At 38.9% G+C, this 25723-nt stretch overlaps 1 protein-coding gene across 2 annotated transcripts in view; it reads left to right on the top strand.

Moving 5' to 3' along the window:
- Positions 1–25032, top strand: part of dnajb6b (DnaJ heat shock protein family (Hsp40) member B6b) — a 74610-nt gene extending 49578 nt beyond the window's left edge. For both annotated transcript variants that reach the window (XM_036596867.1, XM_036596866.1), the window contains exons 9-10: positions 20628–20777; positions 23810–25032. In XM_036596867.1, the coding sequence (XP_036452760.1) occupies positions 20628–20777; positions 23810–23910 (251 nt within the window). In that variant the 3' untranslated portion in view covers positions 23911–25032. The remainder of the gene's footprint in view (positions 1–20627; positions 20778–23809) is intronic.
- Positions 25033–25723: the final 691 nt, after the last annotated feature.

Here is a 25723-nt window from a genome sequence, read left to right as displayed (position 1 = left end):
GAAAAAGATAAAATACAAGATGTATAAAGAATGTATTGAAGAAGGAAGTGAACTTTATTTATTTTCTTTTGAATATATTTTGAGTCTAATTGACAGATTTCCACATTGGGGTTTACAGCGCATGTGAGGGCTCAGGAGGATCACACACGTGAGTGTAGGTGTGGGTGCGGCTGCAGGGCGGTGCTGTGAAATGGTTTCAGTGGCGATAAAGCCACCCTGCTCTTTGCTGCTGGGTACAGTCGTTACCACGGTGATTTATGGCACTCTATTAAAGCCAGTCAACAGAAGCCGTGTGGGCCGCGTCCTCATAATACTCTTTCTGTGTACGTTAGAGAGGGAGGGAGGTAAAGAGGGACCCCAGTGATGCCTCAGTTTTCTGATGACGCTGCACTTTGCAGCAGCAGTTAAAACAAACATTTGTGGTCATTAAACTTTTGTCAAAGCGCTGATGAAGCACTTCGTCCTCCTTATGAAGACACAAGCATTGATTGTTGTTGTAGAATGACTCCCTGAAAAATATGCCAGTTAGAGCTGCTTTAATGAAGGCCTGCTCAGCAAACACCTTAGGAGTGGACAGTTTCGATTTGTTTAGTATACATGACAAAGAACATTCTTTCACTGTAGTTGGCATCACGATAAAGGAGAATCCCATCGATAAGTCAAAATTCCTGCATAATAAAGTAGTTGAGATGTAAACAGAGTCATTCAGAGTGGTTTGGTGTGAAATGCTCTGTTCTAGACAAACATAGAGTCAGAACTGTTCACAGTGGTGGTGATAGGAACCAGACGTCCACCTCTAAAAGCTCCCTCACAGAAAGTTACTACATGAAATGGTTATGAATTCACTGCCTGATGACTGAGACACTGTTTTATGATCGTTTTGAGCAGCTCCTAACCATTGATGAAACTTCTAGCCTTTTTAAAGTCCAGTCATGGTGGAGGGATACGTTCATTGAAAATAGTACAAAGAATAGTACAAAAAATGTTGAAACTGAGAAATTTGATTTTTTTTTTTGAAAAATATTTGCCTATTTTAAATTTTATTCCCACAACACATTCCTAAAAATTTGGGACGGGGGCCTGTTTACCACTGTGCTGCATCACCTCTTCTCTTAACAACACTCTGTAAGTGTTTGGGAACTGAGGAGACACTGCTGTAGCTTTGAAAGTGAAATGTTTTCCTGTTCTTGTTTGATATAGTATTTCAGCTGATGAACAGTTCAGGGGCTCATTTGTCGTATTTTTTATTTCATAATGTGCCAAAAAAATTCTCAGTTTCAACATTTGATTTGTTATCTTTGAGCATTTTCTGAATGCAATGAAATATAGGGTTTGCACATCATTGCATATTGTTTTTATTTACATTTTTCACAGTCGTCCCAACTTTTTTGGAAATGGGGTTGCACTTGTAAGGGCCTAAAAGTGAAGTTATTGTCATTTTGACACATAAAGTACGTATAATCGAAGTTTTTTACATTGTAAGTTTGACTTTCATTGTCAGAAAAGGATAGAAATGGAATTTTCAAAACAAAAAAGTCTCTGCAAAACAACACAGAAATAACTTTACATCAAATTCAGATCATAATAAAATTCTCTTCTCTCCTTAAATCAGTTTCAGAGGTTCTGGCCTTCTCACTTAAAGCAGTTCCACCCAGAGCTCCACCCCTTTAACTTCTCAGTCCTACAGTCCTACTATCTCTTCTCACACTGCAGCCATATATGTTGACATGGTCCAAACTAGAAGGGGCTGTTTTCGAGTCGTCACCACAGTTGATGAAGACGACTCTCATACAAATACAGTACAAACACAAACTTGTTCTGAATACTTAGAGGCATGTTGTAGTTAGCGGAAATGCTGAGGCCACACCTCCATCCACACCTGCATGCAGCTTTGCTCTGATAACTCTGCTGATCTATTTATTACACTTTGGCTCCCCCTGCAGGCCATCTGCATTACATACATTGCACTTTTCCACTCTATAAAGACCCACACTATAGACTTGATCAGCTCGACCTAATTAAAGCAGGTTACATGGGCGTGTGCAAAAGTTTGGGCACCCTTGGTCAAATGAAATGTTCTTTGTTGACTTTTTGAGTGTAAATAAGTGAACATGTCCTGTACTGAGACACCCTTCTGCACATTTTAATACATAATTACTGCTTATATGCTGAACGGAACATACTGGGGGGAAAATAAAACAAAATGTGGCCTGTGCATAAGTGATAGCACATTTTATATCTTTGATTATTTTTTAAACACATCAAATAAATAGAAGCTGAGCTGTTCCCTGTAGATGGTGTGTTAACTTATTTTAGCTGAAAAAAATCGGCAAAAACGCAATTTGACTGGGAGCGTGTAAACTTTTGCACATGACTTCAGGTACCCCTTCTTTGTTGAATTATCAATATTTACATTTATCAGCGCAAATTAGTCAGCAAGAAGTTTATTTCAGACTTATGTGATGTACAGAATATGCAAGTACAATACAGGGCAAACTATTCATTTTTATTGACTAGCTAATTTGCTTCATTGCTCTAAATTCTTTTATTATACTATTTAAAAAGCCAATAAAGACATTGTTTAAAAATAAAATTAATAATTAGCTAGTTTGCGTTGCCAGCGCTGGCTCCATACAGACTATAAGTAAACTAATGCAGACCAATGGCGATGTAAATTAATAAATGCATTTGGACTGAATATCTACCAAGTTTGACAGGCAGCTGATAAAATTAAAACTGGTGAAAATTTGATCTTAAATGTGACATAATCAAGACAGTCAGTGTGCTACAAACTAAACTAGGTAAGTTAAGGGCAGCATTTCTCACTGCCCACCTGCTCGGATATGTCCTCATCCTTCTTAAGCAGCTTTTTCATTTTGTTTTTCATGCTGGTTTAATTAACCCCTAAATTACTACAGATACCGGCTTTGATGTAACATTCATAGTCTGTCTGAACATTCATGTGTTTAAATGCCCGAATACGCTACCGGCCCACTGGGAATTCTCCCAACTCTCCCAACTACCCATTTCAGAACTGCCATTCACCCAATTTAGATGTAAATAACCTCAAACCACAGCTAAAAAATCTGCACTTTGAGCTCATGTTCATTTAATTTCAACTTCAATATGCTGTGGTAGACAGACAAAATAATAGGAACTTTGTCAACATGCGAATATTTATGAACCTGGCTATATTTATTTTAAATATATATATATATATATATATATATATATATATATATGAACAGATATTTAAATTTACCCGATAAGTATAATGATGATGCATTTATTGTGCTCTGGAAGAGTGGAATGTCTTGGTGGCGCAGAGTTACCACACTCAACATCTAAATATGTATTTATTTTATTCATTTTCATTTATTTTTATTAATTTGTAACTGTAGGTAGATTTAGTCCAGTTTCTACATTTTTTAAATGTTTATTTATCAGCAGATATGTACGTGAAAAATCTCCGATATCAGCATCGGCCCACTGTTTATTTATTTGTTTGTTTGTTTATTCATATTTACCATGTAATTAAAAACACTGAGTAATTTTGCTGTTACAATGAAACATGAAGAAATTACAAAGGACAGTTGTCAAAAATTCCACCACTACTGTGTAAATCAGTTTCATTTATAAATCTATTCTGCTATCTAGACTTCATAATTCATGATTTTCACTTCATGAATTCCCATATCAGTGCATCCCTATTTAAACCTGGCTCTTCTGGGAACCAAAAGAGGTTCTTCGATGGCATGCGTGCAGAGAGCCCTCTGAAAGTGTAGGTCACAAAGAAGGACACATCAATGCTACCCTTAAAGTGGGCCAGCTGGAGGAACCTCAGGAAGCATTTTATGCAAACACTGGTAACACTTCATTTGGAGAGTCCACTTTAGATACTTTGAAGATGCTTAATTTACTTTTAAGTTACATTCAACTAAATATCTACTAAATTGGCCATAATTGCCTTTAACTCTAAACCTGCTCTAATTCTAACCCTAACCCTAACCTTAACCTCAACCCAAAACCTAAACCCAACGCTCACCCTGGTCCTAGCCCTAACCCTGGTCCAAATCCTAACCATAACCTTAACCTCAACCCAAAACCTAAACCCAACGCTCACCCTGGTCCTAGCCCTAACCCTGGTCCAAATCCTAACCCCAACCCCACCACTGAGTGAATCAACTGAGTTTCAACAGATAGTTAGTTAACCATTTGAACATCTGCAGAGAATCTATAGAGGGACTATAGTGGACTATCCAAACAAAGTGATACCCAAACATTCAGTTGAGATGTGACCAATTGGATCTGATCATCACTGAACCGCTGACATTCCTCTGAACCACTAGAGGGCGCCTCTTCTTCACCATAGTGACTCTGAAGTCCCGGTTCTTGGTGAAGAGGAAACAGAGTGAAAATTAAAACTCAAATACAAGAAAATAAGTCATAACTTCCTCTCATTTGGGATAATTTTATGAGCCTAACTGCCGTTGCTGATCAAATTGACTCAGGAGCCGTATTTGGTTTACACTTTTCCCCCCACAGTAAATGTCAGGATGGAGCCGGTTCCTCCACTCGCTCTATAAAAGACTTTATAAATACAGGTCCTGTAATCCCTGTGGTTCCTTGCCACCTGGAGCGCAGTGCATATCATTAGAGTTAGTCAGAAGCTCTTAAAATACCTCGGCGGCAGTCATATTTAAAGACTAATTTTCACTTTGGCGCTCGGTGCCACTTTAAGGACTGGAGATTAAAGTTCACTTCCCTGAGTCCACCCACACTCTCCCTGCCCGAACCTCCCCTCTCCTAATTAAAGGCAAGGCCAGTGCATTATTGATGAAGACACAGTGTTTAAAGTGCACTGCCACACGTTCATTCGCCTTCTCTCGAGCTTTAGGAGAAAGACTCTCTCCATTGCACTTAAGTGTGCTCTGACCGCTCCCTTTGTCTCTGTCCCCGGCTCCCCGGGGCCTCATTTTAGCTGCAGAAAAGGTCAGCTGCCCTATCGGACAATTCTCAAACTTTATTTAGCTCCGAGTGCTCCAGCGACCGACGTCCTTGCTCCCTCCTAGTGTAGACAGATGACAAATTCATTACTTGGCTCGGGTGAGCTTTTCTCCATGGGAAGCAATCGCTCCCTCTCCACAGAAAGGGCTCCGAAAACAAAAACGTCCTAATTTTTTTTTATCCTTTATCTCAAATTTAGCCAAACAGTCGACACGTTCAACAATTAAGAGACATCAACAACTTAAACACTCCCATGCAAAAAAAAAGGCAAAATGTTGTTTTTTAATAGCTTCAACAACAAATCAGTAAACAGACAGGTGCAGTAAGTTAGTGCAGGAAATCTTTTCTCTGCGATTTCTTTAAATGTTGAAGTTTTGTGTGTAAACTTGTAGACAGTCTTTTACAGAAAGAAGAGTCAGTATTTTTCCACTCAGCACTGAAGGCTTCAAACAGCTGAGAAACACTGCTGAGCTAGTTTGTCTTTAATGTGAGATGAAATATTCTCTACAGGTTTTAAATCTGGACTTTGAACAGGCCAAAACCATCAGTAAATCATTATTTTGGACTTGGCCTTCATTTTATTTTGGAATAATTAATATTTTTGCATGTGCAATGTCCCGGCCTCATGCTAGGCCACTTCCAGCTGCTAGGGAGAGACAAGCCACCACTAAGGGGTAATTAGGGCTCACATGCTGCTTTCTGCCCAGTCTTGAGTTCATGCTGCAATGTGCATGTCTCAGACTAAGCTGGTAATTGCTGTATTAGTTCGGCTCTTGAGTTTCGAGTTCTGTTTTCTTGAGTATCTCACTGCCCTTTTGGTGACTGCGTACCTCTCTAGTTCAAAGATGCTGCTCTGGCCTTTCTTTTGTTTGGCCTTAACCTCCCCTTTTTTTATTAACCCTCCTATGAAACACTTATCAGCGTTACTACAATAGCTCAGGGGCAACGCACTCTCCCCTGTGTCACAAGGTCGTGAGTTTAAGTCTCGCTTGGTGTGAACTCGTTTATCTTCTTTTCCATGCTCTCAAGTCTGTACTGCTCTGCACCTGAGCCCATCTTGTGTGTTTGGCTGGAGGCTTTACCCCATAGCATTCTTGTATCTGAACAAAGGAACCACCAATTTGATCCCCACATGGGGTCAGCAAGCCGTCACGCTACAGCACGAGAGTGTAGTACTGTGGAAAAGTCAGAGGCCACCATTCGTTTCATTTCCAATTAAAGTGGCCATTAAGTATAAATTTATTCATTTTTCAAGGGATATTTCTGAGGATATTAGAGGAAAGAGAAAGTCAAAGTGGGAAAAAAATGGTGTTTCCAAAACTAAAACTCAAAAAATGACTAAGAGCTACAGAGAAAATGGGGCTCCTAACAACCACCTGGAAGACCTGGTAGATGCCTTAACTGCCTCCATCAGTTAAACAGCACTTTCTTCTTTGAGAGAGAGGAGAAAATCAAGCTGCTTCAGATCTGAAAACATCCACAGAACCTCAAAAATGGAGATACAAGGTTTCGTCCTAACAGTGATGAAATGTTTACAGCTGATCCAGCTGGGTTTAGTTCCAGTTTCTACATTTTATGAATGTTAATGGATCAGAATGAGACTAATGTAGCTAACAAATATGACATTGTTATCTAAAAAATTGATGAAGTACAGACAAATTGAGACTTGTACATGACCAATACTGCTGCGTTTATCTATGTGAGGTACTTTTGTCCTTGTTTATAGATAACAGTGTGTCATACAGTGTGTTAGACCACATAAGCAAGACTGTCTTTAACTTTAAATGCCATAAATCTAGACTCTTACTTATAGTTATTCTATAACTATTTGGTTTTAGTATTTTTCCTACTTCGCATTAGAAATAATGTGACACGGCAGGTGTTTACAAGTTTTTCCCCCATCAGAATAAAATAAATGTGTTTGAAAACGCTCTCCTTTCTCTCTGAGCACAAACAGTGACAGCCATGTTAGCACCAGTGATACATAAATAAACAGCGCACAGGCAGTGTTTATCATCAGTCTTGTTAAACTGGAGGAGATGCTTCATTATAACAGTTTCCTCTCTGGATTTTGTGCTTTGACTGGGAAACTTCTATAAGGATCATTATTCTACTGAGTCAGAGCCAGCCTTTTAACTGATCTTGGACTTTAGACTAAAATCCTTTCGCTTTAAGTGACCATATTCCTTCATAGTGTTTGTTTTATTAAAAGAAATGATGGAACATTCAATTTTGTCACTACCAAAACAATCATAACACTATCCAAACTTTACCAGTTGTTTCAGTAGTGACTGTTTCAGCCGTGACTCAAAAACACAGCCAGTACATGACCAGCAAACACAGCTTTGAACAGCTGTTCACACAGAAAATCATCATATTTTTGTTAAAACACAAAAAGTTTATGTAACTGCAGAAAAGTTGTGTTTCAGTATTGACAGTTCTTAATGTTCCACACTGATTTTCAGACTTTCGGACATGTTTACTTCAAAACAGTGGGATCTAACTGATCACCATGTGGTCATGAGGGACAGGGATACAACCTCACTTCCTGCTCTAAAATGCAGGGGTGTGGCTAAAATAAGGCTCCGCCTACAGATGAAAACTTTTTTTTTTTTTTTTAAGAAAAAGATCTTTTAAAAAACAACTTTGAAAGAAATGCAAAAAAATTAAATATGATTTTCACGAGTGTAAATTTAGGGGTCAGGGTTTGGGACAGAAAGAACCGTATAAATGATGATCTTGTATATATTTAACTTATTACACTGCAAAAATTGGTATCGTGTCAAGTGAAATGATCTTAAATCTAGTCGATATAGCTAATATTTCCCATTTTGAGATGTTTGTGCACTAATTATAAAATCATCTAGTCTATTTTTAGACACTTTTTACTTGTTTTAAGTAATTTAATTAAGTAGCCGCGATACTGGCAGATAATTTAGCTTGTAAGGTAATTTTACTTAATAAAATCACTTAAAACAAGTAAACAATGTGTAGAAATAAGCTAAACAATCTAAAATTATGCATACAACAATCTCAACAGGAGAAATATTAGTTTTATTGTAGTTTTATTATGGTAAGTTTACTTGACAATATATCATTTTTTGCAGTGTACTGTCTCTATTAATGCTTGGGGTTTAAATATATCATAATAAATATTTAAGATCTTTTTCGTGCCATAGTGAAGTTTGCGGCAGCGCCAACGTTAGTAAACCTGCTCTATTCCTTTAATTCCATTCTAGTCCATGTTAATAGGTGATATTGGGCCTCCCTGCCAGAGCGGCGGCTGCTGTTATTAGCGCAGGAAGCTGCTGATGCGGGAAGGCAGGCGGAGCGCGTATCTGGTCCAGGTCCCGTTTCGCTTTATGAAAGATGATGCTGATAAATGTGACAGCGGAGGAGGGGATGGGGGGGTGAAAACATCCGGCCGTCTCAGGGGGTCCCGCGCCCGCTCTGATGCTATCAGCCGGCGCGGACAGGCGAAGGCGTCTGGCTCTGGCCTGCGGGGTCGTTTATATTAAAGACGGTGAGCGTCGTCTTCCTTCGCCGCGCCGGTGGTTCTGGATGCTGCCTCGTGCTCGACGGAGTCTGAAATGTTGCCTGAGGCTGTTTACTGTGTTGGGCTCAGGCCTCGTGTGGTTTCGCTGCGAGTTGCTTGTGTTCTGTCATCGTAGGATGGATCCACTTCTGGCTCTGAACCTGGGAGCGGGAATTAGTCGCGTGATGATCTTTTTGTTATTATTTTATTTATTTATTTTTTTTTACAGTGCGAACGACCTCATTCTTGTCCAGCCGGCAGAGGGCTGGTCATCTGTAGTGGCAGCATAGGCCTTAAGGAAAATGTGTTCTCATCTGTTTCCAAAAAGGTATGAACATCTGTCAAATGCACAGCCGTGTGCAAAAGTTTTGGCGCCCCTGGTCAAATGACATGTTGCTGTAAGTGTGAAAAAGTGAACGCATCCCCTACAGAGAACACACCTCTGCACGTTTTAATACACGATTTCTTTTTATTTGAGTTTCACGTTGGGGAGAAAAAAAAACAAAAAAAAACATAAAATGTCTCCTGTGCAAAAGTAATGGCACTATTTTCACTCAGCAAAATGGAATGTGACCAGGGGTGTTCAAACTTTTGCATACCGCTGATTGTTTGTTGGACATAGATGATAGAGTACTGCGAGTTATCTGAAAAGACTGGGTAAGGAAACCCGGCTTTCGGCCCCTGCATTAATGGGGCCTTTTACCTTTTTTGTTTTGAAGGTAATTTCAGAGGTGTGCTGTCAGAGGATCCCGTTTTCAGCCAAAACCAAAAACTAATAATAATAAAGTTATTTTATTTAAACGGTTTAATTGTGTTTACACTGAGAGTCAGGAACAGGCAGAGAACAGTAAAGCATCATTACACAGTGATGTCTACTGTAGAAATCTGCGATAATACTCCTTGTATTTTCACCACGGTGGCTATGTTAGCATCAAGCTTGCAGAGTTAGCATAGTGCTATATGGGATTTTGTTGTCAGCTCTAGTTTAAATACAGAGGTTTTTAGCTCATAACAGGCATGTAGGTAACATTCCTTACTGTGTATGTCAGTTTTTAAGTAGCACTTTATTTAAAGGCTTAAATTTGAAGTCTTTTATTATTGTAGCATTAGCCTGTTAGCCAGTTAGCTGGTTAGCATTCTGCCACCTGCTTGGCCGAGTGAGGGCAGAATCCAGTTATGAAGAGAATATAAAGTGTAAAAAAGCAAATGCAAGCAAACAGTGATGTTTGACTGGCAGTTTATCATCTGGTTGCATTTAATGGACACAGATTTTAACACTGACAACTGGGCTTTTTCACTGAGTCATTATGAAGCCACATTCACACGTCTGCTGAAGCTCCGTGCTGCTTATGCTTGTAGCATCGCTGTTCTGCCATAATTTATCTTCACTCGGCTCTGCTGACAGACCAACCTGCACGTTGTCCCAGAAACACCTCAGAGACATTTAATGTGACAAAACAATAACTTAAAAAGTGAGTTGATTTTGCTGAAAACGGTAGCAAACAAGAAGTCAGTTCCCTTACTGGATTTTATACCCTTAAAACAACACAGTGGTCAGATGAAGCGTGAGGCGTTGACTTTTCACTTTTGTGTATTTCCAAAATGATGTCATAGGCTACGTTCACATTACCAGGCTGAAGTGGCACAAATCCGATTTTTTGCCCTAATGTGACTCAGATCTGATGTTTTCAGGGTTACGTGGACACAAATCTGATCTTTTCAAATCCGACCTGAGCCACTTTCATATGTGGTCCTAGATCGGATACGTATCCGATTCGTAGCTATGCAACCTTGTTGTGACGCTCAGATCGGAATTCATGTGCTTTGTTTCCACTGCGCGTGCGCCATCATTCAGCGTTACCATGGCAGCAGTGCTGAACAGAAGTTAAAGCCTGTAAACGGTGGAGAAGCAGCTCATCTCACCTTTTTCTCCTTCGTCTCGCTCTAATGATGAAGCTGAGAGCTGATCAGAGTTAATTATCTCCTCAGCGAAGCTCATTCTGCTTGTTAGTTTGTGCTGATGATGCTCGTGATTCATTCACGTGACGTTACTGAGTAGGATGTGTTTATGAGGGTCATTTCAGGAGGCCGGTTCGTCACATTGATGACAGATTTGAGTCACTTACCTAAACCAGTGTGAACCATCATGTCAGAGAGATCAGATTTGAGCAAAAAGCTGGATTTGAACAACAAGGTTTGTAATGTGAATGCAGCTATAATGGTCTTGGAGCTGATTGGCTGAGCTTGTTTAAAGTCACGTCTAAAGCTGTGTTCCAAAGCCGAGGCTGCAGCCGAGGTAGGGCGGGACTGTCCCATGAAGACTCCTTCTTAGTAACCTATTGGTCACACAAATGGAACTGTCCTAACGAGGCTGTGTGGTGATGTCACCAGAAAGGTCCCGCCTCTTGCAATTGTGGTGCGAAACTTGTGAAGGAACTGGTGAGAAAAAATGGAGCCCGTTGCATTGTGTTTGTTGCTATGGCAGCTAATATGCCACCAAGCTTAGGCAGTACGATAAACTACACATTCAAATACGTCTGATTTTTCCTTCTCATCGTTTGTGCGCAGAGAACTGTGGGTAACCGAAGGCCTGGAAGGATACATCAGTTGCGTCCTCGAAATCACTCAGAATGTAGGCTGCATTTCTAAGCTGTATATGAAGGGTGCTTTACTGGAGTTTTTAAACACTGTGTCCACTCACTGTCCACTCTATTAGACACTCCTACCTTGTCAGTCCACCTTGTAGATGTAAAGTCAGAGACGATAGCTCATCTGCTGCTGCACAGTTTGTGTTGGTCATCCTCTAGTCCTTCATCAGTGCCCACAGGACGCCGCCCACAGGACGCTGTTGGCTGGATATTTTTGGTTGGTGGACTATTCTCAGTCCAGCAGTGACACTGAGGTGTTTAAAAACTCCAGCAGCACTGCTGTGTCTGATCCACTCAGACCAGCACAACACACACTAACACACCACCACCACGTCAGTGTTACTGCAGTGCTGAGAATGATCCACCACTCAAATAGTACCTGCTCTGTGAGGGTCCATGGGGGTCCTGACCACTGAAGAACAGGGTAAAAGGGGGCTAACAAAGTATGCAGAGAAACAGATGGACTACAGTCTGTAACTGTAGAACTACAAAGTGCACCTATATAGTAAGTGGAACTGATAAAATGGACAATGAGCGTAGAAACAAGGAGGTGGTCAGAATGTTATGCCTGATCGCTGTGTATCATATCTGTATTTAAACTTCAGAATTTGTTCATTACTTTTATTTCTGCATGTAAATGAGTGATGTTAATATTTTCAATTATTTATTAAACTTCGGCTCATCTTAATCTTTCAAATCCACTGATTATAGGCTATCTGCTTTTTGTAGGTTTCATTCGTTTGTTCTTTCTCTCTTTTTCTCTCCTTCCTAGGTGAAATCTATGACTCACTGATGAGAAATATTATTGTTTGTTTTTTTTTCATGCATTAATTCTGCAGAAGCTTTTAAGGTATTAGAGGTTCCAGTGTAGTTTGAAATACTAAGTATTGGGTCACTTTTGTATAAACATTCATTTTATAATGATAGTTATATTTAAAAAAAATAACAGATATGATGTCACAACATATGTTTGCTATGGCAAAATGGCCACTTGAAGCTGAAGCTGTTTCCAGAATGGTCCAGTTATCCTTACTGAGCACCTTCAGACAGATACAGGCAAATAAAGCCAATAAAACAAACCGGCATCTGCCTGAAGGAACACACGAAGCACAGGAAACCCTGCGGAGGGTGGAGAAGGTGGAGGCCCGTGCCTTTTTCAGTCTGAATTAAAGGACGTCTTTGATCGGCAGCAGAGGAAAAGCTTTATTAGTATTAAAAGATTATGCTTTTTATTATTTTTTTTATATTGTTACCGTTCTCTAATTATACTTTTATGGAAAATATTTATTTATTTCTTGCACGAAAGTAATTAAATGATAATGGATTATGCAGGCTGCTCTCGCAACTTTATTTATTTATTTATTTATTTATTTATTTATTTAATCCAAAGCCTTATCACCCAGGTAACCGCTCTACAACAGAGGCAAATGTTGATGAGCAAAAAGCCTTTTAAAACAACAAAAACACAACCTTGGGTTTCCTCTCTTGCCTCGACAAGGCTGTGACTCTCTTTCTCTCTCTCTTTCTCACACTCACTCTACCTCTCTCGCCCCTTCTCCCCCCCCAATTTAAACAGGGTGATATGATCTGTGCCGCTGCCTTTTCACAGACGAATAAACACTGCTTGCTATTCAGAGCGGGACGGGAAGGAGGCTCCTGAGCAGCGGCCGTCTGTCACTCTGGGGGTCCGCCGCCAGTGAGGGGGGGTGGTCGTGGGGGGCGGGGGACACTCATTTCCCACCTTGCCGTCCCCTGACTGGGATTTAGATGCTGTGATTTGTTTGGACGGCGTTGTGAGGAGGACCTGAGTGCGCGCATACGTGTGCGTGTATAGATGGATGCGCGCGCGCCTTCAGTAATAGACTGTGAATTTACCGGGGTCACCGTGGTGACCTCATGGTAATAAGCCGTCCATTTATCCGCGGGGGAAATTGAGTCTTGCCAGGTTGCCTTTGTCTCTGTTTGACGAGGCTCATTACATTCGTAGGCTCTTTTTTTTTCCTCCCCCTCCTCAGCCTCTTATCTTCCATCCCCCCTCCTCTCTTTACCCCCCTCCATCTCATTCTCTTGTTTTCTTTTCCTTTTCCTTTCTTTTCTCATTCACTGAGCTCTCTTGTGCTGTTTTATATGCCTTTCTGTTCCCCCCCCCACCTCTCTCTCTATTTTCTTGGCCATACTCCCCTAAGCGCTCTCTCTATCTGACTGCCATTATCGTCACATAGCCCAGCGGTGCCGATAGCAGGCCTGATGGCTGGTGGTTAAAGCTCTTCGGGCCTGTTTCTGAAAGGACACCTGCGCGGCAGGCAGGGTTTGTTTAAAGGAATGGTTTGGAGAAGAAAATAGATTTGCGCAATTGTTCTGAATGTGCTCGTCCAGCCGAGCCACGGTTGGTGTCTGAAGTTTGCCTCTTTAGTTTAGACCTGGAAGCTTATGTGCACCAATTAGCATCATGCAAACTGCATGCCACTCATTCGCCTCAGACCACCTGTTAAGGAATCTTTATACGCTTGATTGTATTGCTGCCTTGCAAGAACCTTGTATCTCCATTTCTGATACTTTTTTTACTTTTTGTGAATATTTTGAAAACCCTGGTTGCCTTTTACATTGTGTTATGATTTCATGATAAACGGACTACATTAACTTACATTAACTTCCATTACAAAGGAGGGAACATTCTCTCGTTCTCCTGTTACTGTTACTATTTTGCAGATACGAGGTTTTGACGATAAAGTTTCTGACTCTTTAAGACAAACTGCTTTCCATAAAATTGGACAAAAGTACATCAGACAGTGATTATGTCGGCACTTTCCTGCGTATGTTTTGGGACTATACTGAGATTAGCAAATTCTGGAACTATATATTGTCAACGCTGTCTGATATGCTTAAAATTCCTATTAACAAAAATCCATGTCTCTGTTCATTAAATGACGATAGTCGCTTCACCTTCACATTAACTCAAAAACGATTCATCTTTGCCGGTCTAACCGCTGCTAAAAAAGACTATTATGCATAACTAGTTTGACCCAAATATCATGATATGATATTGTTCCCCTTGAGCAGACCATTGCGATGATAAACAAAGCTAAACCAGCTACAATATTGGTGTGGGACGCAATTAAATCAGCTCTTAAAGATTTAGTACTACCCCATTAGATGAAGGCCTGCAAAACTCACCCTACATTTTCTTACATTTTCACCCATACCTTATTTTCTTATCTGGTATCACAGTGTTTTTATATGTACATGTATTGACTGTGAGCTTGACTGTACTTATTCATGTTGGTTTACACTGAACAGGAATATAAGCTGTATACCTTATGAAAGCTAATAAAAAGTTGATCACAAAAAAAAATACATCAGACAGCTAAAAACAGCAGCGGCAGCCTTCTTGAAGCCTAATGTTTGGACATCCTCAGTGAAATGACATTTTTCTTGATTTTCATCCTTTTTTTTGTATTTTTCTGAAACATAAGTGCACAATTTGTGTTTATTTACCGAGTTTAACATATGATGGCATCCGCCATGGGCCATGAGGAGCTAAAGCGCTGTGACCATGCACAGTGGCTCTTGGGAGGCGCCACAATCCTGACGTCTGTTAGTGTTGATGTTGTGCTTGCTAGCATGGTTTATTTGTAGTAAATTGTATCCATGGAGGGTGAGCTTTGGTGTGGTAGTTTGTCCACCTTGCACGTCTGTCATGTCCCCTTGTGTGACCACCTCCATTTCACCTCTGTTTCATGTCGGAGTGGAGCTGGGCTGAGCATTTCTTCCTGTTGAAGTGCCTGTTTGAAAACAGAACAGCATTCACCCATGTGCACCATGTTTTCCGCATGTTTTTCTGAGTCGATGCTACAATTAGGCAAAAAAAATAAACAAGAAATATAAAATGTGCCATCACTTTTGCACAGGCAACACTTTATCCTTTTTATTTTTTTGTTAAATTGAGCAAATTGATTTGCAAAAGCCTGTTCTTTGTAGAGGTTGTGTTATTTCCCCTCAGAAAACCAACTAAACATGGAATTTGATTAGGGGAGATTAGCTCCAGTGCATCCGTGCAAACTTCAAACTTAGAGGAGATCACCAAACGTGTCTTGGGTGATGAACTGTATTTAATCTGTGAGTTTTTTGGGGAAATTGAGACAAATTGAGACATATAAGCACATATAAATAGTAGCACTGCTCTAGTGTTGGACACGGTTTGTTCAGTATCTCTAATAGTCTTGATTGTGTGGTTTCTGACACTGCATGACTCACTGTGATCTACAAACATGGACTAAAGTATGTTTAATAGCTATAAACAGTAGCAGCCTTCGTGAAGCCTGGACTAGCCTTGTAGCTCCAGTGCTAAAACTGAAGAAGCAAACTTCAGACACCAAACAAATGACTTGGTTGATGGTAAGATGGGGGAATTTGACACCTGAACCATTTGAATGTCTAAATCCTCAAACAGTTGCCTCAAACCATCGAATCTAATAGACTCGATTGTGGTTTCTGACCCTGTATGTAGTAGCAGCCATGTTGAAGCCTGAATTCTGCCATACAGTATCAGGAATACAGATGCGTCTGTGATAAATCTCATCAGACTCAAAGCAGGTCCTTCCCGTCTCTACCTTTGCTGTGCATTTCTAATAAATCACTCCAACGCTGGCTGTTTAAGACCCTGCTGAACGTTGCCGTAACAATGTTCTGAACAGCCACAAGACCTGCATTCAGTCCTCCAGAGCAAATCATTTCCACAATACCCAAAATACCTTTAGCCTAATGTGAACTCTTCCTTTAATAAGTGATGTTATAACACTTTAATAAGTGATGTTATTACCATATTTAACAGAGAAAATTCTCTGTATAAAATGTAAACATGCTAAGTGGCTAACTCACATCATAACACCATAGAAATAAAAGAGTTTAGAGAAAAAGCACTGAGGATTATTATTGATATTGTATACTTATACAGTTATATGCAAAATCTGAACACCTGCAAATTCTGCAAATTTTAGTGCTCAGTTTCTTGTCTTACATACATACATATTGTATCGTAACATCATATTTTGTAGTGTATTGTTATATAATGTACCATAACATATTGCAATATGTAGTATATTGTCACATAATGTATTATAACATCATATTTTGTAGTGTACTGTTACATAATGTATCATAACATACTGCCACATAACGTTTATAACGTCTTATTTTGTAGTGTATTTTAACGTATCACACGTATCATATTTTGTAGTGTAACATAATGTAACATATCATAACGTTATTTTGTAGTGTATTGTAACATATCATAATGTCATATTTTATACATACATACATACATCTTCTAAACCGCTTATCCTTCTGGGTCGCGGTGGGGTGCTGGAGCCTATCCCAGCTGTCATTGGGTGGAAGGCAGGATACACCCTGGACAGGTCGCCAGTCCATCGCAGGGCTCATATTTTATAGTTTATTGTAATGTAACATATCAGCATATTTTGTAGTGTATTTTAACATAACATTGTAATATATTGTAATTTGTACATTATTGTAATTTAAGATGTAATGTATTTTGTAGCCTATTGTAACATAACGTATCATATAGGATTTTGTAGTGTATTGTAATATAACATATAGTAATATATCGCAATTTGTAGTGTATTGTAACAACATATTGTAATATATTGTAATTTGTAGTTTATTGTAATGTATCATATTTTGTAGCCTATTGTAACATAACACATTTTCATAGCATCATTTTTTGTAGTGTATTGTATCATATTGTATCATAACATATTTTGGAGTGTAACATAATGTATTGTTTCATTACATCTTATTGTAACGCAACATTTTGTCTCATACGGTTTGCATCATGTAATATTACACCAAAGCACTTTGTAATGTTTTGTATTTCGTTATATCTGATCTGACTTTAGCTTAATGTATACGGACACTAGTGTACGGTAAATATTAGCCTTATCAGTTTAGCGCCTGGACTCTTTAAACACGGAGCAATGCTGTTGTAATACATGCAGAATGTGGTTTTACATCGTCTTGCTGAAATAATCAAGGCCTTCCCTGAAAAAGACGTCGTCTGGATGGCAGCATATGTTCCCAAAACATGTATATATCATTCAGCATTAACATGTGTAACATAGCAGTTATCAACAGGTAGTTGCAGTGCATTATATGTTTCCGTCTTCTGCTCAGGTCTTAAAGGAGCCTCCTGACAGCAAGGGGCTTGTTAAATGCTCAACTATTAAACATATTCTGTTCTTTAAAGCTTTTTTTGCGCATGGTCGGTGAGTGAGGGGAGGCGAGTGTCGAGGAGTGAGCAGGATGGGGGGAAAAAAGGGGGTCCGGTGCTCGAGAAGCAGCATCTGTCCCCTTTCTCTCCCTCTCTCCTCTTTAATTACACAGCACAATAGCGGAGAGATACGGGCGTAATCTGGCCGCATAATCACGCTGCCTGCTCTGTCTGCTGAGCCCCCCACTCCGCACGCTAATTCAATATAAATGTAAATTACCGCGCGAGAAGAATAAAGAAATCTCAATCTGTTTACATGTCTAATCACAATGAAAGCGTGCCGCATGAAATATGAATGGGAGATGGATCACGATTATTTTATACAGGCCGTGGTGGGCGAGGGGGAGGGGGGTGACAAGTGCCTCAGGCAGTGTTTGAACTTTCTTTACGGTTAGGTCTGGTGTTCGCGCGTGAGGATAATATGTGTAATTGTGCTGTGATGTCGGGAGGGATCGGTAGAGAGAGGTGCGGCAGCTGGGGACGTCGTGACTGCAGGAGTCGGCGTCATTTCTTGCAACAACAGTTTTATGTTCTTAAAAACTGAAGGACCTCCCCCCAACTGCATTCCCACCCAACATGCCCTTTTCCCTCTTCTGTGTTTGACACATAGGAAGCGGTCATAGTTGGGAAAACATTACAGTAGTGGCAGCATTTACAAATGAAAATGAGGACAAGGTTCACGTCCTTATTAAGGACAAGCTTCATTTTTGTACGATGATTGTTGTGCGTTCAGCGGAGCAGATTTCATTTTCAGAGATGAGCAGGCTTGACACGATCTGTATTAAAAGTAGATATTGATGCTGCTGGATAGGCGAGCAGTGCAGATTTAAAGAGGGTAAAAATCTGTCTGTGATCAGGAGAGGCAGTAAAATCTATAAATAAAATAATCGTTTTAGGTATTTAAAGAAAAGTTATATTCTGATGCCAGCAAAGTTTCCATTCCACCTTAAATGCAACAGTTACATTCTGGTGCCAGGGAATTTCCCGTTCCACCTTAAACCGTGAAGCAGGTACATTCTGGTGCCAGTGAGTTTCCTGTTCCACCTTAAACCATGCAGCAGTTACATTCTGGTGCCAGTGAATTTCCTGTTCCACCTTAAATCGTGCAGCAGTTACATTCTGGTGCCAGTGAGTTTCCTGTTCCACCTTAAATCGTGCAGCAGTTACATTCTGGTGCCAGTGAGTTTCCTGTTCCACCTTAAACCGTGCAGCAGTTACATTCTGGTGCCAGTGAGTTTCCTGTTCCACCTTAAATCGTGCAGCAGTTACATTCTGGTGCCAGTGAGTTTCCTGTTCCACCTTAAATCGTGCAGCAGTTACATTCTGGTGCCAGTGAGTTTCCCGTTCCACCTTAAACCGTGCAACAGTTACATTCTGGTGCCAGGGAATTTCCCGTTCCACCTTAAACCGTGCAGCAGTTACATTCTGGTGCCAGTGAATTTCTCATTCCACCTTAAACCGTGCAACAGTTACATTCTGGTGCCAGCGAATTACCTGTTCCACCTTAAACCATGCAACTGTTACATTCTGGTGCCAGTGAATTTCCCATTCCACCTTAAACTGTGCAGCAGTTCTGTTCGGGTGCCTAAATGCACCAGAATGTAACTGCTGCATCATTTAAGGTGGAATGAAAAATTCAAATAGATCAACTTCAGCCTTGTGTTGGTGATATTACTGCTCACACAGTGATTCATTAAACAGTGTCAGGTTGGGTAGCTTACACTGAAACAACACTGGACCCTACAAATCGACATTAGCGTTAAACAGGGGGAACGTAAACAAGTTAAATCACACTTTACGATAAACAGACAATGAGGAATGAATGACTACATTATCTTTACTCCCAACCTGCACACTGACCATGTTCTCGTACACATTAACAGTAACGTTAGCTGACCTCGTTGAGTACCTTGTCATGAGATCCTTAACTTACCTTCACGGTCAAGCAGGTAATCCTCAGAGAAAAGCAGCTTGTAGACCTTGTCCGGTTTGCTTACCTGAGAAAATGAAAACTGCTCCACCAAACCAGCGACGTCTTTCGCGGAAAAAGTCTTTAAGAAAGGATGTTAAAGTAGCGAGTCCTCTAAATCAGAGACATTATAAAGAAAGGTTTCTTTCCACATCCTCATTCATTAACACACCCGCCACTGCGAACACTCTGAAAGATGGTTCCTCAAGGGTTCTTTAGTAAAGGCAAATAGAACCATTTACTCAAAGAACCATCTGCATGTTTAAATGGGTCTTGAACCATCTACAATATATTTTCCATCAATCTGAAGCACCATTTCACAAATTCAAAAATCCAAAGAACGCTTTAAGCATATATATATTTGTATATATATGTATATACATATAGGCAATAGAACATGAGAGGGAGTGTGTTATCGCATCATGTTATCATCACAGCCGTGATGTTATTGGTGATAACACACTCCTCGAGTGTTCTGTTGCTTTTATACCACAGTTAAATAAATAAAGTAATAAATTAATAAACTGGGCCGTGAACGCGGCGTTTAATATGTTTTAATGTTCGCAGTTCCTTCACCAAATTATAGTTCCTTAACGAGCAGCTTGTTGCTACGTTAGAGTAACAAGCTCCGCCCACTCGCTGCTCAGTCTGCTGTAAGCCGCGCTTTTTAAGTACAGACTGAGCCATAAAACTGCCGCAATATCAAGTTCAGCTCAGTTTTGTCAGTTTTTGCCAGATCAGTATTAATGTTGTTTTGTTCCAGCCAGTCTGTAAAGCATCTTACAGCCCATTCAGTTTGACAGTTTGGGAATTTAGTGTCGTCTCATCTTCAGAGTCTGACCAAATCGGCTGTTGGTCAAATGTGATCTTAAAAGTGTCCATTTTCTGTTTGTGGCAAAATAAGAAGTAAAAACGCTTAAATGGCTTGAGGGTCTCCTGCAGCTGTCAAAGACGTTGCTTAGCAACGGCGTCTCAGCAGAGTGATACAGTGTTTGTGAAAAAAAAATGTGATGTTATGGCGAAATAACAGCACGGTTAGAATGCCTCTCGACAAATCAGCTTGAGTGGCTGGAACTAACTGTTGTATATATATATATATATATATATATATATATATATATAAATATATATATAAATATAAATATTTACTTTAAATACTTTGTGCTTGATTCCTCTCCACAGCTTGTCCTGAGCGTGATGTGTTAGAGGAGGAGCAGAGTCGGTACCGGCCGAGCGCTTTGCCTGGACCTTCCAGTCACAACCGCTACCTCAGAAACGTAGCAGAAGAAGAAACTGGAGACAGAGGCCTGCAGGGCCTGGCTTACTCCAGAGGTTTGTACCCAGAACAGGTGTCAGTACATTCCATTAATTAATTTTTTATTCAGTCACTCTTTATCTTCATTACAGCCTCCGTTCTCTTCAGGAGACTCACTTTCAGTTCCTCAAAGAATCTGCAGACACACCTCCAAAGTTCAGTCTTAGAAGCTGGTTGATCATTTTCTGAAGTATTCAAACACATTCAGTGGTGTTGAGGTCTGGACTCTGGGGTGGTCAGTCCATCGCTCAGCTTCTTTGTTTGATGTGTCCGTCTCCTTTTCTCAGTGAGGTTCTTCTTGAACAGCTACACATCCTTTCAGACCCACAGCGCTGAGTCGTCTTCTCACAGTGGAAGGATGGACAGAAACACCTGTGGATGTTTTCAGATCTGGAGCAGCTTGATTTTCTCCTCTCTCTCAAAGATGAAAGCTTTAAGTGCTGTTTATCTGATGGGGGCAGTTTTGGGGTCTACCAGGTCTTCCAGGTGGTTGTTAGGAGCCCCATTTTCTCTGTAGCTTTTAATCAGTTTTTGAACTGTTTTTTCACTTATTGTCCTTAGACTTTTTTCTTCTTTATACAAGTGGATTATCTTACATTTAATTTCCTCAGAAGTACAAAGTAGGTGTTTCTAATAAAGTGGCCAATGAGTGGAGATAAACGGTAGGCGTTTCCAATAAAGTGGCCAGTGAGTGATTTAAGCTGATACATGTGTTCCTTTTCCAGTTTTGGAAACTCCTGTTTTTTCACTCATTTTCTCTTGCACAATACCATATTGTGCAAAAGTTTAGGCACCCCTGATCAAATTACATGTTGTTCTTGATTTTCTGAGTGTGAATAAGTTAACACATCCTCTACAGAGAACACACCTCAGTATATTTTAATACACCGTTATTGTTTATTTACTGAATTTAACATATTGGGGGAAAATAACACGTACAATGTGGCCTGTACAAAAATTATTAATTTTTTTCCAATATGTTAAACTCAGTAAATAAATAAAAATCTATTCACAAAAATGTACAGAAGTGTGCTCTCTTTGGAGGATGTGGTAACGTAGTTACACTTAGAAAATCAAGAACGAGATCAGCTCACGTTCGCTTCAATTCTATTTATTTACTCATAATTATGGCAAATTTAATATTGATATAAAATGTGGATCTTTTACCAACAAAATGAGTCAGGAAAACAGAACAGTGTGCACTCCTTTGTGTCTTTAGGATTGTTTAGATTTTTGTATGCTAAGTGGGGTCAAAGGGGAAGGCTCTCCCTGTGGGTGTCTGCTGACCTGCAGGTGTGAAAACAAGGCTTGTGTTTAAACCATATGACACTCATACATATGTTAATTAGGCACAAGGTCTGGTTAGCATATAATCTGAAGGTCACTAGAGATGCTTAAACATTGTTTTCTTGGGGGGCAGTGCATTCATTTATGGAGGGCTAAGGGACAAAACGACAAAACAGCTTGTTAACAATTGGTTGGACTTATGTGTTCACACATTGCCAGTATATGCGCATATGCAAAAGTTTGGGTACCCCCTGCTCAAATGACGCTTTGCTGATTTTCTATGTGAAAATAAGTTCACTCATCCTTTACAGAGAACACACTCAAATATCAATCAGTCAATCTGTCAATCAGCCTTTATTTTCACTCAGAAATACATTGAGTCTCACACTCATTTTCAATGTAGCTGAGAATTTACAACATTAAAGGGATTGAAAAAGAAATGAAAATGGAATTTAATCAGGTTAAACTAAAATGAACAAAACTGCTTAAAGAAGTTAGCACTAAACCAGAGAAGCTCAATGACAAAAGAATTAAGAGAACAATTAAGATTTGATTAAGGAGGAAAAATATAAGATAAAACCAAGATAATTCATTAATAATATTTCAACACAAAAAGGATAAACAGGCAAACTAAAATGTAAAACATTCAAGTAAAAGAATAATAAAGGGTAATAAAACTAGCTAAATTAAAAAAAACAGTAATAGTATTGAGATAAAATGAATAAAATAAAATAAAATAAAAAGATTACTGAGAAGAAAAAAGTAAAAAATATATAACAAAAGTTAAATAAAAAGGAGAAAGGAAAAGTTGAACTCAAATGATTGAGTGACACCAGATATGACAATTTCTCTGTAAATTTAAGTGCACAATTTTTATTTATTTGATGAGTTTAACATCTTGGCAAAAAGTAAACCATAAAATATTAAAGGTGCCATAATTTTTGCACAGGCCATATTTTATATTTTATTTTGTTCCCCCAATTTGTTAAATTCAGCAAATAAACAGTAATTGTGTATTAAAATGTACAGAAGAGTGTCACTGTGGAGGATGTGTAACTTATTTACACTCAGAAAACCAACAACAGCATAGACAACAGTGTTAATTTGTTGATATAATGTTAATCAGAGTGTTAATCATAACAATCAGTCAATCAGATCTTTATTCATGTTGGTCATGTATCAGTTATTATCTCTAACACTAACAAATGTGGTATTTAAACACTCAATAAAAGAGATCTTAGCAAGTTAAAACACCTCATATCCAGTCAATCTGTCTAATATTTCTCATTATCATTATTATGTTGTAAGAATGGTATAATCTGACTTTATTAATTTCTAGAATGTGTTACTTTATTGCTTGAAACATCATATTATCCTACCAATGGAATGTGATACATTCATTAGATAAAATGATTTAACACAGATAAAAAATCATTTAGAAATGTTTAAATAATCTCATAATGTTCTTACAACAATCTTATAATGTGAAATATTAAATATTTTGTCTACAGTTAAGATGTTTTCATTTACTAAGAATGCACTTTTTGCAGTGTACAGACACACAAATTCGACAAGACCCATAAAAGCTAAGAGAATAAAGAACGCAAGAACATAAAATATACAGCAATCAGAGTAAAAAATAAATAAATTAATTAAACAAATATTTAGTATTGTACTGACTTCATGATGTGAGGTTTTTTTGGGAAGTTTAAAGAAGCTCAGTGACATAACAGTCTAAATCTTGGCTTGTGTCCTTGTGTAGGCCTCTTCGACAACAGAAGAAAGAAGCTGTGGCTGAAGGAGGCGGACTCCAAAAAGAAACGCGCTCCCCGCTTGGCTCCTCGGATCGGAGCCTGGTTCTGAGGAGCCGTCACGACTCAGCTAAAGTGAAAATGCACGACTGAGCACCTTTATGTTTTAGCGAAATCCAGAAGGGCTGTGGATTATAAACCCATACGCATAAATCCATTATATATCCTATTCATATCACGTGACCTTCTCGCCAAACTTACTGCTGCTGCTGGACATTTGAAGCCCCCAAGTTTATCCAGTATAAATGCATTCATTGTGTTGAATCCATACATTTGTGAAGAAAGTTTACTATTAAAGCCCCAGTTCAGTACAAGGGATAGATAACAATCCAGAAGCTGTACATCATATTTCATTGCGGTTAATCCAGTGATTCTTGCTGATGTTCTTGTTATGCTGTCCTCTACAGCTATGTTAATTTGTCCATCATCACCCAAAACACGGGACTTTTTTAGTTGTTTATCAGTAAAGTGGGAAATGGTCAATAAGTTTTCCCATGCCAACTTAACGAGGGCCTGTATGGTCATGTGTAGAATTTCCATCAAAGCAAAAATTCCAGTAAAAACGTCAATTTACCCACTGCAACCGTAGAAAATTCCAGAACTGTGCTCTGATTAGTTTTTCAGTTATGATTTTTTAAAAAATGCACCCCTTTAGGTTCTAAATCACATCTTGAATGTTGAGTCTGCTACTTAGAGAATGACTGAACTGAGCTGAAATATTAAATAAATACAACACCATGAGTAATATTTCACTAATTTATGTTACAGTATATTTGTTACATTTTTATGTCAGATTATGCAATATTTCATTTTTTTAGTTTTCAAGATTATTTTGAAAATTATATTCCATACAGAAATTAATAATTAATACATTTGGTAGAAATATACAAATGCTACATTAAACCCATATTTTGCAAGAAAACTTAAAACTGACTAGAAAATGAAATATGACATAAAATGTCAGTAAATAAATAAAATAAAATAAATTAATTAATTAATCTGTTGTAGGTACTAATTAACATGAAATGGGCAGATTTACAGTTAAACATTATTCTTAGTGGAGTATTAGTACTCAGCTAATGTTTTAGCAGTTTAGTCATTCTGTAAGCAGTAAAAAGTAGGTATTTAAAATGCAATTTGGAATCAAATGATCCACATTTTAAAAATGCATAACTAAAAAAATAATTAGAGCACAGCTTTGAAATTTTGCATGTTTGTAGGGATTCATTTGGAGATTTTTCACAGAAATCTGTGATGTGACTGGGCAGGGGCCCTAGAGCTGGTGTGGAAAGACTGTAATATAAATACTGCTTGGCTGAAAACAGGAATAAACAATTTAAATGTATGATACGCTTCTTAAATATAGAATGAGCCATTCATCATTAACCTAAAGAAACTGGTTTCAAGACACTATTATTATTTGTAAATATTGAAAAAAAACAATTAATTTCATGAAAAGATGGGAATGTTATCTCTGCCATCTGCTTGGAGTGACCTGATCAGTTGATGTTTATGTACCATAAACCCACCATAAAGGTGACTTTGCGCAAAATGGCTTTAAAAATTATGCATCGCAGCTTTTAAGATGATGTGGACTGAACCTGACCCACAGGAGGGGATGCTGAACTGTAACGCTTTAGCCAGCAGATTGTTCAAGATTTTACATAGACGTGTTTCACATAAAGTATTAATAACTGTTGCAAGTGATGCAGCATTCAGAAGATGGTATACACGGCAAACAATGACATCTCGGCATGTGAAACAATCTTAAAACTAGTCTATATATGTAATATTTTTGAGACTGTGTAAAGCTTTTTATACAGCTAAGATTATTGGAAGCTACATGATTATTTGACTTATTTCTA

The sequence above is a fragment of the Colossoma macropomum genome, unplaced genomic scaffold, assembly GCF_904425465.1.
Source record: "Colossoma macropomum unplaced genomic scaffold, Colossoma_macropomum, whole genome shotgun sequence".
NCBI classification, from domain to species: domain Eukaryota; kingdom Metazoa; phylum Chordata; class Actinopteri; order Characiformes; family Serrasalmidae; genus Colossoma; species Colossoma macropomum.
The sequence above is the reverse complement of the archived record's forward strand: the minus strand, read 5'-3'. Positions and strand labels throughout refer to the sequence as shown.